At 57.5% G+C, this 12,789-nt stretch overlaps 1 protein-coding gene across 2 annotated transcripts in view; it reads left to right on the top strand.

Moving 5' to 3' along the window:
• The window catches only part of COL5A1 (collagen type V alpha 1 chain), a 148,719-nt gene that overhangs the window by 28,191 nt on the left and 107,739 nt on the right, over positions 1–12,789 (top strand). For both annotated transcript variants that reach the window (XM_019718217.3, XM_019718216.3), the window contains exon 2: positions 8,610–8,777. In XM_019718217.3, the coding sequence (XP_019573776.2) occupies positions 8,610–8,777 (168 nt within the window). The remainder of the gene's footprint in view (positions 1–8,609; positions 8,778–12,789) is intronic.

Raw genomic sequence — 12,789 nt, 5'->3', positions numbered from 1 at the left:
CTCGGGGGCAGCTTACTTTTGAGTAACAGTGTGGGTGTTGAGGGCTAGCTTCTCACTTGGAGGGGTCGCCAGGCTGGGCTGTAGGGGGCCGTACGCTGGACGGTGGCACATGTATGTGTGAGCCCTGCAGAGGCACCTGGCCCGCATCTGGCCATGGCGTGGGGGTGATGCGAAGATGCCAGGTATTGGACCCTGGTCTGCCTCAGTGAAAGGTGGGATACGGGAGGCCATAGCCCGGGGAGCAAGTGTGGATGGAGAGGGTCACCTCCCTAGTAACACGGTGCTCATAAGTAGGGTCTGCCCCTCCACCCCATGAAGTGTCCCACCAGCGACACCATCTGTCACAGCTGCTCAGAGCTCTTGACTTTGTGGCCAGGAAAGGAGGGCTGTCAGGCTGGGTGAGGACGAGGACGAGGAGCAGGATGACCAAGGACACTTCCCAGATCAAGGACAACTCGCAGATGGGAGTTGGGACAGGGCCCCCCAGCACCTTTCACCAGCCCCCCACTGGGGTGGGGGCTGGGCAGCCGTTCCCCTCTGTCATCCTGTCTTTCTGGTCCACCCTGGATGGCCTCGCTCCCTGGGAGGACTTGGAATCCAACGACTGTCTAATCTGCTGAGTGCACGCCGCAGGTCCCCCCAGGCCGGACCCCTCAAAGGCACCGAGCCAGAGGGCAGTTGGCGGTTGCCACGGAATAAGACATATGCATCACACAGGACTGCACTCTCTGGTCCAAATGGAACAGAGGCCGTCCAGGCCAGGGGAGTGGTCAGGTGAATGGTGGTGTGGACGTCTTTGAGAAATGAGTTTATCAACTGAATTTCAAGATGCTGGCTTTTTTCCCTTCATTTACTCATCCTTCCATCCATCCACCATCCATTCATCCTTCCACTCAGTCATCTATCCATCCAGCATCCATTCATGAAGTTATTCTTCATCCATCCTTCTTTTTTGTCATCCTACCATTAATCATCTATCTTTCCATCCACCCATCCGTCTATCCATCTGTCCATCTGTCCGTCCGTCCATCCATCCATCCATCTCTCGATTCTTCCATTCACTTCATCCCTGTGCCCATGTATCCATCCTTCGATGAGGGTTTACTGAGCATCCCGTGTGGCACTTTGAAGAGACAGTGCAAGTGACAGGACTGTGTCTCTGGGATGCATTCTCAGTGTCCAGAACAGAGTCCCGATGTTGTAGACGGTAAGACAGCAGAGGTGCCCTCTGCCCTGCCATTCTTCCGCTGGCCTGGGGTTTTCAGATTCGCTCTAGTCCCCGTGGCTCAGATGCCCAGGAGCTTCTCTTTTCCCAAGGTCTCCCGAGGCCTCAATGGCAAGGACAGAACCTCTCTTCCCTGGAGGGCACCTCACTCTGCTTTTGTCACTGCTCCAGCTCTCTCTGCTGGTCGCTCCCTGTAAGGAGAGCGAACTCTGCAGTGATTTGCCTGGTGGCGTTGTGGGAAGCATTCCACCGTCTCTCCGCCGTGTGCTGTAGGGGAAAGAAGACTTGGGGGCAGACAGCTGTTGGAGTCACAGTGGGACCCGCGTGACTTACCTAACCTCTCGGCCTGAGTTTCCTCATCTATGAATGAAGGTGGCTGCTTTGTGACCTGCGTTCGTGAACCAGGGAGGGGCGGTAGATGGGTGTGTAGTGCACAGTGGGTGCTCAGGGCCTCAGCCGCCCCCTCCCATAGGCTCATTGCACTTCCTTGCAGCCCCAGTGTGTCATGCGTTGGGAGATTCCTCGGGGCAGGAGTATGAGCCGGTGCCAGCCCAGCAGAACTGCCTGCATCCCTGGCCAGTGCCCTCCTTTCTCCTGCTCCTGGCCTTTCAGAGCCTGTTTGCATCCTGGCGGCCGTCACCCCTCACTGATGTTCACTCCGGTGAACAGTGACAGAGATCCCGGTTTCCTGCCGTGTTTCTGGGCAGCTGAACCGGCCATGACGACAGCCTGAGTGATCTGATAGGACTTACACCCTCCAGGGCAAACACAAGTGCAGCACACAGAGAATAAAATGGCATTTGCTGGCAGGGAAAAGCTGGCCAGGCTCCGGGTCAAAGAGCTGGTGCTAAGTGCAGTTATAACTGGGTGACCTGAAATGCCTGCTCTTCCCAAGGCACAGCCTGACAGCTGGTGGGGCGTCTGGGCCCCGGGAGGACGGAGCAGGGCTAGGGTGGTCAGTCTTTCCCACGGGCTCAGCGGCTGGGGCATGTGGTCTGTGAGGGATTCATGTTTATGAAATAGGGTTCCTTCTGAGGTTTCTGCTGCCAGAGTCTGAGTGAGACCTGGGCTGGGAGGCGGAGGTGACGTGGGGGACAGACACCAGAGAGGTGGACGGAGGCCTGGGCTGGGAGGAGAGCCTGCAGTCTGGCCTTGATGCTCAGTAACTGGCTCTGTGATGGGCTTACGGTTACTCTGCTTTCTGATGCCTCAAATACCTTTCAGGCCTTCGGTTCTAACAATTCTTAGTTCATTCTGAATGTCATGTTGGCTGCTTGTCACCCTTAAAACATTCCCATGCTGTCATAACGAGGAGCAGGGTGAGGCCATGCTTCTTCCCGTCCCTGCCCTCCTGCGTTCTCACGGGAGGAGCAATCCCCGGTCACTTCCTGTACCCCGTGATCGCTGACCCCTCGCACTGGGGGTGGCTGTGTGGGGCCTGGGGAGGGGCCCGGTGCGGTCCGGCGGTCAGACCTCGGGCTTGGTGGAGGTGAGCTAATGCTGCCCACGTGAGTTGTACCTGCCACCATCCCCATGCTGGTCCTTCCTTGCAGGGTGTCCCTTTCACAGATGACAGGGAGGTTCCAGCTGGGCCCCCCTGGGTTCAGGCCCGTGGGGTTCATAACTGGAGGTCCTGGAGCAGAGCCAAATCCCCTGAACCCCAAGCCGTGGTGATTTGTATTGTCGCCCATGGATGTGGGAAAGGCCGAGCCGGGTGGGCCCGCCCTGGCAGTGTCGTCAGCCCACCAGGCAGCCCCTTCATATCCGTCCATTTCTGCACAGGTGGCCCACTGAGGCACGGGCAGAGCCCGGCTCCAGCCTGGCCCCGTCCAGCTCCCAAACCACTGGTCTCTGCTGTGCCCTGCCTGAGTGGGTCCAGGAGGGCTAAGGCCATGTGGCTGGCCTGGGGCTTGAGCACTGCCCACTCCTAGGGGCTCTGTTCTCACGGACCACGTGACACCATGGCTTTGGTGAGGGATGACTGGTGTGAGCAGTCAGCGAGAAGGACTGGGGCGGGGGCGGCAGGGCCTTGGTGTCGGGCTGAGGAGCTGTCAGTTCTTGGGGAACGGATGCCACGGAAGAGTGTTGGGGGGCTGGTTTTAGGCCAGCAAGGGGACCCCAGTGTGGCAGTGAGCCTGGCGACATGCCCTGAGTTATCTGACCTGGGGCTCAGGTCTCACCCCCAAGACAGCCCTGGGATGAGCGTGAGTCAGGGGAGGGGACAGGACTTGTGCCACTGCTCCCAGGATGGCTGCTGCCTGCCCTGCAGCCCTGGGCCCTCAGCACCTGTCACTGCTGCCCCTTTGCTTGGTCCCAGGGTTGGGTCATGGAAGAGAGTTACAGCTGTGCCTCCAGGCTGGGCTGACCTCCCTGGTGGGCCACGTGCTTTGCAGGGGGGTTGGTGCGGTGGGGCCTCGGCCCTGGGCGCCACCCCTCCCTCACTGGCCTGTCCCCCTGTGCTGTCCTGTAAAAGCTGTGGCTCTCTGTGCTTCCAGGAAGCGGAAGATGGGAACTAGTAAGGACGCAGGAAGAGCAGGTATGCTTCCACGGTGTGACACTTGGTGACAATTACTGTGGGTGCCTGCCCTCCCGAGGCTTACAGCCCATAGGGGACTTGACGAATTTATACTTACAGAACGACAAACTCGCCAAGAACACTGAGGTGATTGTGTACTGGGAGGCGAATGTGCTGCTGTGGTTTAGGACCCGTCATTGTGCTGAGTGGAAGGGAACTTGGGATTGGGTGGATCCGAAGCTGAGGGTGGCTCTGTTCCGGCCCGACTGCCCCAGCTTGCTGTGTGAGGGTCACTCCCCTTCTCTCTGCACGTCTCCTCTTTCATGATAAAGGTGATCAGCCACAATGTTATTCATGACCCTGTCTAGATCTAAAATTAGACAGTTCTGAGAATTTTGAAGATGCAAACCTTGGTGGTTATTTAGAGGGCTCTTAAAATTTCTCTTCAAGATAATGATGTTGACTTTGGAAAGTACAACACCTCCCCTCCCTCCCGCCCCCTTCAGTTGGCTCACTCCGTCAGGTCCGTCTCGCTCACTGTGCTCTGCAGCCCAGACACTTGGCAGCATCTGGCCTGGCTCAGCGTCTGGAGGGCTGTGTCCTGTGGAGGGCATGGGGCCTGGGGATCCACACATGGTGACTGGGTCCCAAAGGAGGGGTCAGCATCGTTCCCCCTGGGGTGCTGGGGCCTCCAGCCGCCTACCTCGCCTTACGCAGCTGCGCTGCCTGGAACTTGGGTCTTGAGTGTTCTGTGCATGTGTTATAAGGGCCATGGCCTCCTTTAGCGGTGAAGGCAGGTGTGTGGACCAGGGCTGTGCAGGTGACCACAGGGCAGAGATGGATCCTGCCCAGATCAGCACGCTCCCTGAGAGACCCTAAGCCCTGGGGGCTGACCAGCCAGCCACTGTTGTGTGGGGAAGGGCTGAAAATACCTTCTAATGAGATAAAGGTGATGTTATATCCCACCTCACCCCTCCCAGTGGCTAGGGTCTGGGGCAAGCCAATTATCTGAGAAGGAACTCAGGGCCCAGGAGATCTGGCAGGGAGAGCAGTCTTGATTGCAGAATAGCAGGGGGCACTGCCCTGACTTAGCAGACACCGGGACTGAGGTGATTGAGGACAGGGTCACCTCCTGTTGGGACTCTGGCCATGAGTGATCTGGTGGAATCTGGAGGCATATTATGGACTCCAGGGCCCAGAGAGCAGGTCCTGAGAACCCACGTCTGGCACGCTCTGGGAGCCAGGGGTGGATGCCCCTGTAATTCAGGGCCCCATGCTGGCCTTTCCCCACTGGAGGGTGGCTTCTTGTCACAGGCAGGCTCAATGCACAAAGGAGAGGGGGAGCGGGCTGGTTTTGGAAAGAGATGGATGCGGGCAGCCAGGCGCTTCCACACCCACAGGGAGGGCTGGGGAGGCGGGGCCACCAGTGAGTGGCCACCTAGATTTCCAGAAGTTGGTGCTGCCAATGCCACTGGAGTCCCCCTGGCACATGGCCCAGGCACTGCAGGACGAGGCCAGGCCAGGCCACTGCCTCCCTGTCACATCCCAACTCCCTGGGACTCTGTCTGGTAGAACCTCATTTGCACTGGAACTCTGACTGCAGAGGCGTCTGGGAAACAGTTTCAGCTCCCAGGCCCTGCAGACCAGGAAGGAAGGGAACAGCCTGGCTGAGGCCTGGGGGAGCGCCAGTGTGTGCCCACCACTGCCGATGGCCCGGTCACGGTGGTTCTAGGGCAGCACCACGCTTTGGCTTCACGACGCCGTGGGTGGCCTGTGTGCACACCAGTGATTCTCAGGCACAGAGAGTGGGCCCGGGCTAGGCGTGGGGGCACATGTCCGCCCCTCAGCCACCGAGGGGCAAAGAGCCAGGAGAAGGTGCTGCTGTTGGTCAAGCTCCAAGGTGCAGGGAGCTAGCTGCGCTGGGCGCTCTGTGGCTGTAGCTCCTCTCACTAGTCTTGGAGAGAACATGACCCTAAGGTCCCCTCCTTAGTGGGGGTGACACTGCGTGCAAACGCACAGGCACCTGCCCCAAAGCCATGGTGATTTCCAGCGGGGCTGTTATCCTGGTGGGAGCTGAGGCTCCTGGTGTCTCAGGAGATGGCCCTTGAAGGGGAGGGCTCGCATCGAAGGAAGGAAAGCCCACGGAAGGCCTGTGCTGCCAGGTTCCTCTCAGGCGCCTGCCACGCCTTTTATAAAACATAAAAACATTCTTTTAGCCCTGGCACAGGGAGTCCTTGGCCGGCAGGAGGGTGGCATTGGGCCTGGAGAGGTCTGGTGGCCTTTTCAGCTTGTGCCGCAGGAGGTCTGTAAACAGGCCCCGGAAGCTTCTGGAAACAGCTTTCCCATCAGCAATCGAGAAAACAGGTTTACAGGCCTGTACGTCTGGGAAGAGCATCACGGCTGTTGGGATGTGAATCCAGAAAACACCGGCCGGGATCTTTGATCCCTCCCCTGGCCGCTGTCAATCTTGGAACTGAATCTCAGAGATGAGCCAGAGCTTGGCGCTGTGTCACTGCGACAGGTGAGCCAGCAGCTGGCACAGCCGTCTCTTCCCACGGCCGAGTCCAGGCCTGGGGCTGTGCCGGGCACCTGCGCCCGGCTCTGCTTCTCATGTCAAGTGGACAAGCATCTGTCGAGCGAGGGCCATGGGGGGCCAGTGGGAGGCGCCACGATGTGCAAGGCACTGACTGCGCGGCGTGGGGGCTGGGCTCTGGGTGGAGCTGAAAGTCACGCAGGAAAATCAAAGCGCCCACGAGAGGCAGCCACTCTTTACACAAGTGGAGGCCAGCCTGGACCCAGTGTGCTGGGCCCCCACGCTGCCCCTCGCTTGGCCCTACCTAACGATTTTCATGCAGAGGGGAAATCCTCGTCCCTCATGTTTCTGGTACCTTGATTAAAGTGACAGAGGACTGCAGCAGAGCCGCAATGTACAAATGACACCACTGGAGGCAGGGCACTGAGGACCCTAGAATCTGGGTATGTGGTGCCTTGGAGGGAACTGCAGACGGGGCCATGCTTTGTGCTGGGAGAAGAAGCATCTCTTCCCTTCCACCCCAGTCTCCGCAGAGCCTTGCTCAGCAGCTGTGTTCCCCTCCGTCCCAGCTCGTCATGGCAGCGGGGTGGCCTACGGGGCGCCATCTGCACCTCCTTCTGGCGCCATCTCAGTGCCTGCACTGAGCGCCCTGGCCTGGCCCCTCCTCTTCCATGTCTTCCCTTCCGAGCACAGGGCTTCTGTCTTGTTTGGACAAGCGTTAGGCTGCATGGCCACCCGCTCCGATGGCTGTGCCGAGCTCCAGGGGCAGCAGCTGGTAAAGGGGACACTGGCACTGGGGGTCCTTTCTCACCTCCAAATCTTCTACCTTTGTTAAAAAAGTGGGGCTTTCGTCTGAGCGAGTCCTTGGCACGTAATCACCCTCTGGGGAGGAAGACGGATGGTTCAGCAGGCAAGCTCGTGTCAGCCCTGCTGTTGCACCCAGCAGTGGGTGCTGACTCTTTAGTAGCAGGTGTCAGACTCTGACCCCAATTGGTGTAAGCCTAAGGGCAACCTATTGGCTTATATATGTGCCTTCTTCAGGCACAGCTTGATCCAGGAGCCCAAATAGTGTTGTGGGAGTCTGTCTCTGCATTCTCAGACAAGGTCTGCCCACACGCCTGGCAGGGAGGTGGCCGCCTGTGGTTCCAGGTGCCTAGTCCATGAGTAGAGCCAGCAGAGCTCAGAGAATTCCTTCATCCCAAAGGAAAAAGCCCCAGGATGGAGCTTCCTCGGCCTGCCCAATCACATGCCCATCCCTGAACCGACCACCTGGGACAGGGTGGTGTTGTGCTCTGATTGGCCAGGCCAGACCCAGGTGCCCCAGGGGAGGGGCGTGGGCAGGCATGTGGCTTCTGGCTGCTGGATTCCCTAAAACCCCCAGAGCAGCGCCCAGCTGCCTGTGTGCTCTATCACTTTGACTCCATGTTTCAGTTTATTTTCTCTGCTGGGACTCCTAGGGGCCTCTTGTTTGCGGTAACATGAGCTGAACTCTCCACATGAAACAGGCTTCGTTTAGGGCAGGCATGTGGAGGCCATCTTTTGTGTTTGGGGGGGACTGTTGAGCTGTCCAGTAAGTGTGTGGCTTTGGTTGGAAAGCCAGCTTTCCCCCTGCCCCCCGGCACTACTGTCCTTCTCTGAGGAGCCCTGGATGGAGGGTCAGGAACTTTCCAGAAGGGACGCAGGGACCTGCTCCTCCGTCACTCTTGGTTTCACACTGCCTCGCATATAGCCATAGGTCTTCAGGGGCCGTGGAAACGGGATATTGCTGTAAACTGTTGTGGGAAAAGCACGTTTTAATCGGGTAACGAGGGGGATAGAACTGCATGCTGTTCTCCTTGGGACTTACTCAGGAGGCGCCAACACAGCAGAAGTCGCCTAGCAGATTGCGCGAGTGTCAGTCCCTCCCACTCATAAGCTCGCCCTCTGTAAAGCTGCTTCCCTCAGCAGTGGGAGCTCACCGGCCTTTCAGCTTAGTTTGGGGGCGGGGTTCCCCTCATGCTAATGAGAAGAGTGGGAGCTGGGGTGGGGGTGTGAGTGTGTGTACAGCACTTCCAGCTGAGGACTGGGGCGGCCAAGCAATGTTCGTGCAAAGCTGGAGGGTGGAGGCCGGCAGGCGGAGTAAGCCGGGGTCTGCTTCTGGTGTGTGGCCGTTCACAGGGGCTGGGACGGGACCGGGCTGCTGAGCTGGACATGCTCCTTTCTCCAAAGTGGGATCCCAGCTTCCTCCTAGCGCTTCCAAGCTGGCTCTGAGTTGGTGTCCGGTTTATCTGACCCCTCCCCCCCCAGTGCTCTTGGTCAAGCTGTGGCTAACCCCCCACCCCCCATTGTCATTTCAGCTCAGCCGGCAGATCTCCTGAAGGTTCTAGATTTTCACAACTTGCCTGATGGAATAACCAAGACAACAGGTTTTTGCACAACGCGGCGCTCGGCCAAAGGCCCGGATGTGGCTTACAGAGTCACGAAAGATGCCCAGCTCAGCGCGCCCACCAAGCAGCTGTACCCCGGTAAGAGACATGCGGGTGTGTGCTGGGCGGGGGGCCGGGGGGTGTACGTCTTCACCCGCCTGCTTCCAGTCAGGGAGCAGTGTCAGAAGCTTGCATGCTGGGAGAAGCATGCCCAGTTTTTCAGAAAGCCCTTCTAATGAGCCCAGTTTGATCTCATTATGGTGAAAACACAGCCCCGGCAGCCATCACCATTCACCACCAAAGGTGGGCACTGGGGCCTCGCTGTTCCTGCTGCTTCTCCAAGCAGGTGTAGCTCCAGGTGCAGACAGGCTGCCAGGGCTCCAAATGCAAAAATGTGATGGATGGTTCCCAGGGGACGAGGTTGAGGGAAACCTCAGGGTCACGGGAAAGGAAGCACTTCCAGACAGAAGCTTAATTGGGGACAGTGACACTAAGAGACACATGAATCACACATCACGACTCCCAGCGAGAGTGTGGGCTTTTAATGAGAATCAATTGCCAGGCTCTGCTTTTAATTACATACCCAGAGCAGAGCAGCGTTAGCAGCTGAGCTGCAGGATCTAGGCTGTCCCTGTCACCTGGCTGTGGGACAGTATGTGGTACTCCCTCCCTCCATCCCAGAGTCAGTTAACTGCTCTAGGCTTATTTGGACACAGACAAATGGGCAGTGGTTGACAGCCTCCCCCTGCCTTAAATGAGCTCTTTCTGATTCTGATCAGAAAGGACCAGGGCACCCTGGGCAGATAAACTCCCATATGAGATGTGCTGTAATCATGAGAAGACCGTGCAGCATCTTTTTGGTGACCTGAATGTGACAAGTAATACTTCTCTGTTCATCCCACGTCCCCACTCATTCCCAGGTCCCTGAAGGACACACTCTCTTCGGGGCTGCGCTTTTGCTTCCTGCGACCCTTTGCTTCACCCCAACTGTATTCTCAGCCTTGCTTTGCCTCCACCAACACTTTGAACAGTTTGTCTCTGACACAGAGGCTGGGTGAGCCCTTTTCAAGAACGTCGTTTTGGGTTGACGAGGCTGCTCGGAGGCGCCAGCTCTCTTCAGTGCCTCTCAAGGAGCCCCGCTTTGGGCTCCCGAGTTGCCCTGGGTTCACACGTCCAGCCTGGAGAACGTCTGACTCATCATTGCAGACGGAGGTCACTGTCAGGGCTCTGCTTTGCTCCCCACTGTGGAGAACTGTGGGGTCTCATTGTTCATACATCCAGAGAAGTGTTTCTTAACCTTTTGGGGGGAACATATCTTTTGGAATCACCCACTGAGTGCTCACTTGTGTCTTTGCCCAGAATTGCCTGCTTTCTGCCCTGTGTCCCCAGTTTAGAATTCCTGTCCTAGGGAGACTGAGGGGCTGCGTCCAGGGGAAGGCTTGAGGGGGTTGACTGCCCAAGGCTCTGGAACCCGGTTCTCCAGACCTCACACCCGCCGGGCCTGGCGGGCATGCTGTTGTCACATTACAGGTCCTCCTGTGGCAGTAAGGCGTCCCCTCTGGGAGGTGACCTGTAGTTTGTTTGCTGACAGTTACTTTAATCTGATCCCTGCCACCCAGTTCAGGGTCACGGGCACGGCAAACTCACTGGAATTTGTGTCCTTGTATCCTCCCACCCCTGGCATTTTCTGGTGGCAGGAAGTACCCGAGGATCTCAGAACACAGGCTGATTATTGGAGATCGAGTATGAATTCCTGAACAGTAAGACAAGGAATTTTTTTAAGCCCACTTTCCCCCTAAGCTCTCAAATTAGTAACCTGATTAGACCCAAAGAGTTTAAGGAGCCTCCTAGTCATAATTGTTTTAGTTGTCGAATGGGTCCACAGATGACGGTCCCCTCAAGAGCCACAGAAACCGGAGGCTGCTTCAGAATAACTGACATAGGAATTTCTGTGGCTCCTTCTGCGCGTCCCAAGGTGCCGAGTCAGGGAACTCTGTGAAAGGACATCCTTGTAGATCAGCGCAGCATAGCTTTGTGTACCTGGGACCTGAGGAACCAGCACAGCTTCTCTGCCCCGTTCTGTCTTGGAAGCTCTGAATACCATGCCATGCCACTTGTCTTCTGCTGTGCTGTCCCTGTTCCGGGGAGTGGCCTGTCCGGCTGCATTTTAGATGCCTGTGTGTGTGTGGCAGCTGGAGAGGGAGGGATGCTGTGGTCAGGTGGCCCCTCCTCGGTTCTCGTGCCGACAATTGAGGTCCACTCTCTATTTTGTCCTCCATCTGGTAATTGCAGGGCAGCTGAGTCTCCCTGTCCAGGATCTGAGGCAGGGACTGGACTTGACACCCTCCCGCCCTCTTTCCCCCTCACCCCAGGCTTTCCCTCCATGGTGGCCGGGGGCTCCAGAATCAGCCTCCATCCAGCAGAACATCCTGTCCAGTAACTGTTGGCTTAGTAGGATTCAGTTTAATAGCATGCACATTTATTAAACTCCTACTGTATACCTAAAACTGCTCCAGTGCCCTTGGGCCTCAGCCCACCCCCCAACTGTGACTTTTCTCTGAGAAATGACATATGCAGAGACGGACAGTAGCCCATTTCTCCCCGGCTGCCCAGACAGTGTAACTGGTGCCGTGCGGCAGGATCCAAGCTCGTGTCATGACTGGAATGGACCATCTCTAATGTGACAATAAATCTATTGTTATTTTGCCGGGAGAGAGATTCACGTTAAACATAATTTACCCTCTTAGGTTATCTGAGCTGAGAAAATTTGTTACCACAGAGACTTAAAAATTAGGAAAGAGCATCTTGATGAGCTGGGAGAGATGGGGGTTCGTGGTCCCCGGCAGTGTATCCTGCGGGGACAATGAGCTCACTCATTTCCCACTCTTCGTGTTTAAGACAGGACAATGACTGGTGGCATGGCATTGTCAGGGAGTGGGGGCAGGAGGCAGTTGACCCTTTGAAACACGAGTCACTGACTGAGGTCGTAATTGCACAGTCTGTCCTGCACGTGGACCGTGCGCTCTGAGATGCTTCAGGTCAAGCACACCCTGGGCCCCTCAGTGCCATTCATCCCCAGGGACAGATGAGGCCACCAACACCCTGCTGCTGGCCTGGCAGCCGGGGTCTCCCCTTGGGGCCTGCACAGCAGACCCTGCTCCCTGCGTGGCTGGTACAGTAGGGCCGTGAGCTCCAACTCCCCTTCACAGCCTACATTTGGAGGGACAGTGTGAAGCTGATGGCTGTGTGACAATAGTGGCCTCAGTAAACTTCTTCCCAAAGCCTTCCTGTCTGGAAGTAGAAGGGCAGCTTGAGTTGGTTCCTCAAAGAAACTAGCCTTTCCTCAGATGACCACCATCACCTGTCACCTAGCGCTGTCCCTAGCACTGGGGAATGGGGGCCGTGAGCGGTCCCCCTGGGGCAGGGCCGGGCCACTTCACTGGGCACAGCCAACAGACCCCAGCGTCTAGCTCGCTAACACAGGTGCACGGCCCCCAGCCGGGAGCCTGGCCCTTTCCTTGTCGGCCTCAGTCAGGGGTTAGGGGCCCATGGAATGGAGTTTTCAGCCCGCCTCTGTCTCAGCCTCAACACCGCATACCGCCGCATACCACTCTCCCAGCTAACCTCTGTGGGCCTGCTTTGGACTCCCTGTTTGAAGCAGCTATGGCCCCCTCTTGCCCTCTCCCTGGTTCTGCAGAGGCTGCTGCAGGCGGTTTTCTCCTCTGCCCCTTGGGAGCCTTAGGACACCCTTGGCCTGGTGCCTTGTAGGCCCCTACTCCCTAGCCTGATACCCTGTGTGCCCTGCTCTAATGTCTAGAAGCAGAGGCCAGCTGCCCGGCTGCACAGCGATTCCGCCAGCAGAGGGCGCCCATACACAGCTTCTTCGTTGGAAACTGCTCTGCCACCCAACGGAGTGGCCTTCTGGGGCCATCTGGTCGACCTTGTTACAGTTCTAACGAAGGAGCAGCTCTGATAATGGATTCTTTCCTTCTCCAGGCCCTAAGCCAGATCCACAGCCCTCTGTAGGACGCTCGAGCGTGAGCGGCTGCAGCCGCAGGTCCTGCCCCTTCCTTCCTCCCTTAGCGTGTCCATGCCGACATGTCTGTGGGCT

Source organism: Rhinolophus sinicus, chromosome 16 (assembly GCF_057876585.1).
Source record: "Rhinolophus sinicus isolate RSI-liver-muscle chromosome 16, RSI-T2T, whole genome shotgun sequence".
Classification (NCBI taxonomy): Eukaryota; Metazoa; Chordata; class Mammalia; order Chiroptera; family Rhinolophidae; genus Rhinolophus; species Rhinolophus sinicus.
Note: the sequence above shows the minus strand (reverse complement) of the source record. Positions and strands in the feature narration are given on the sequence as shown.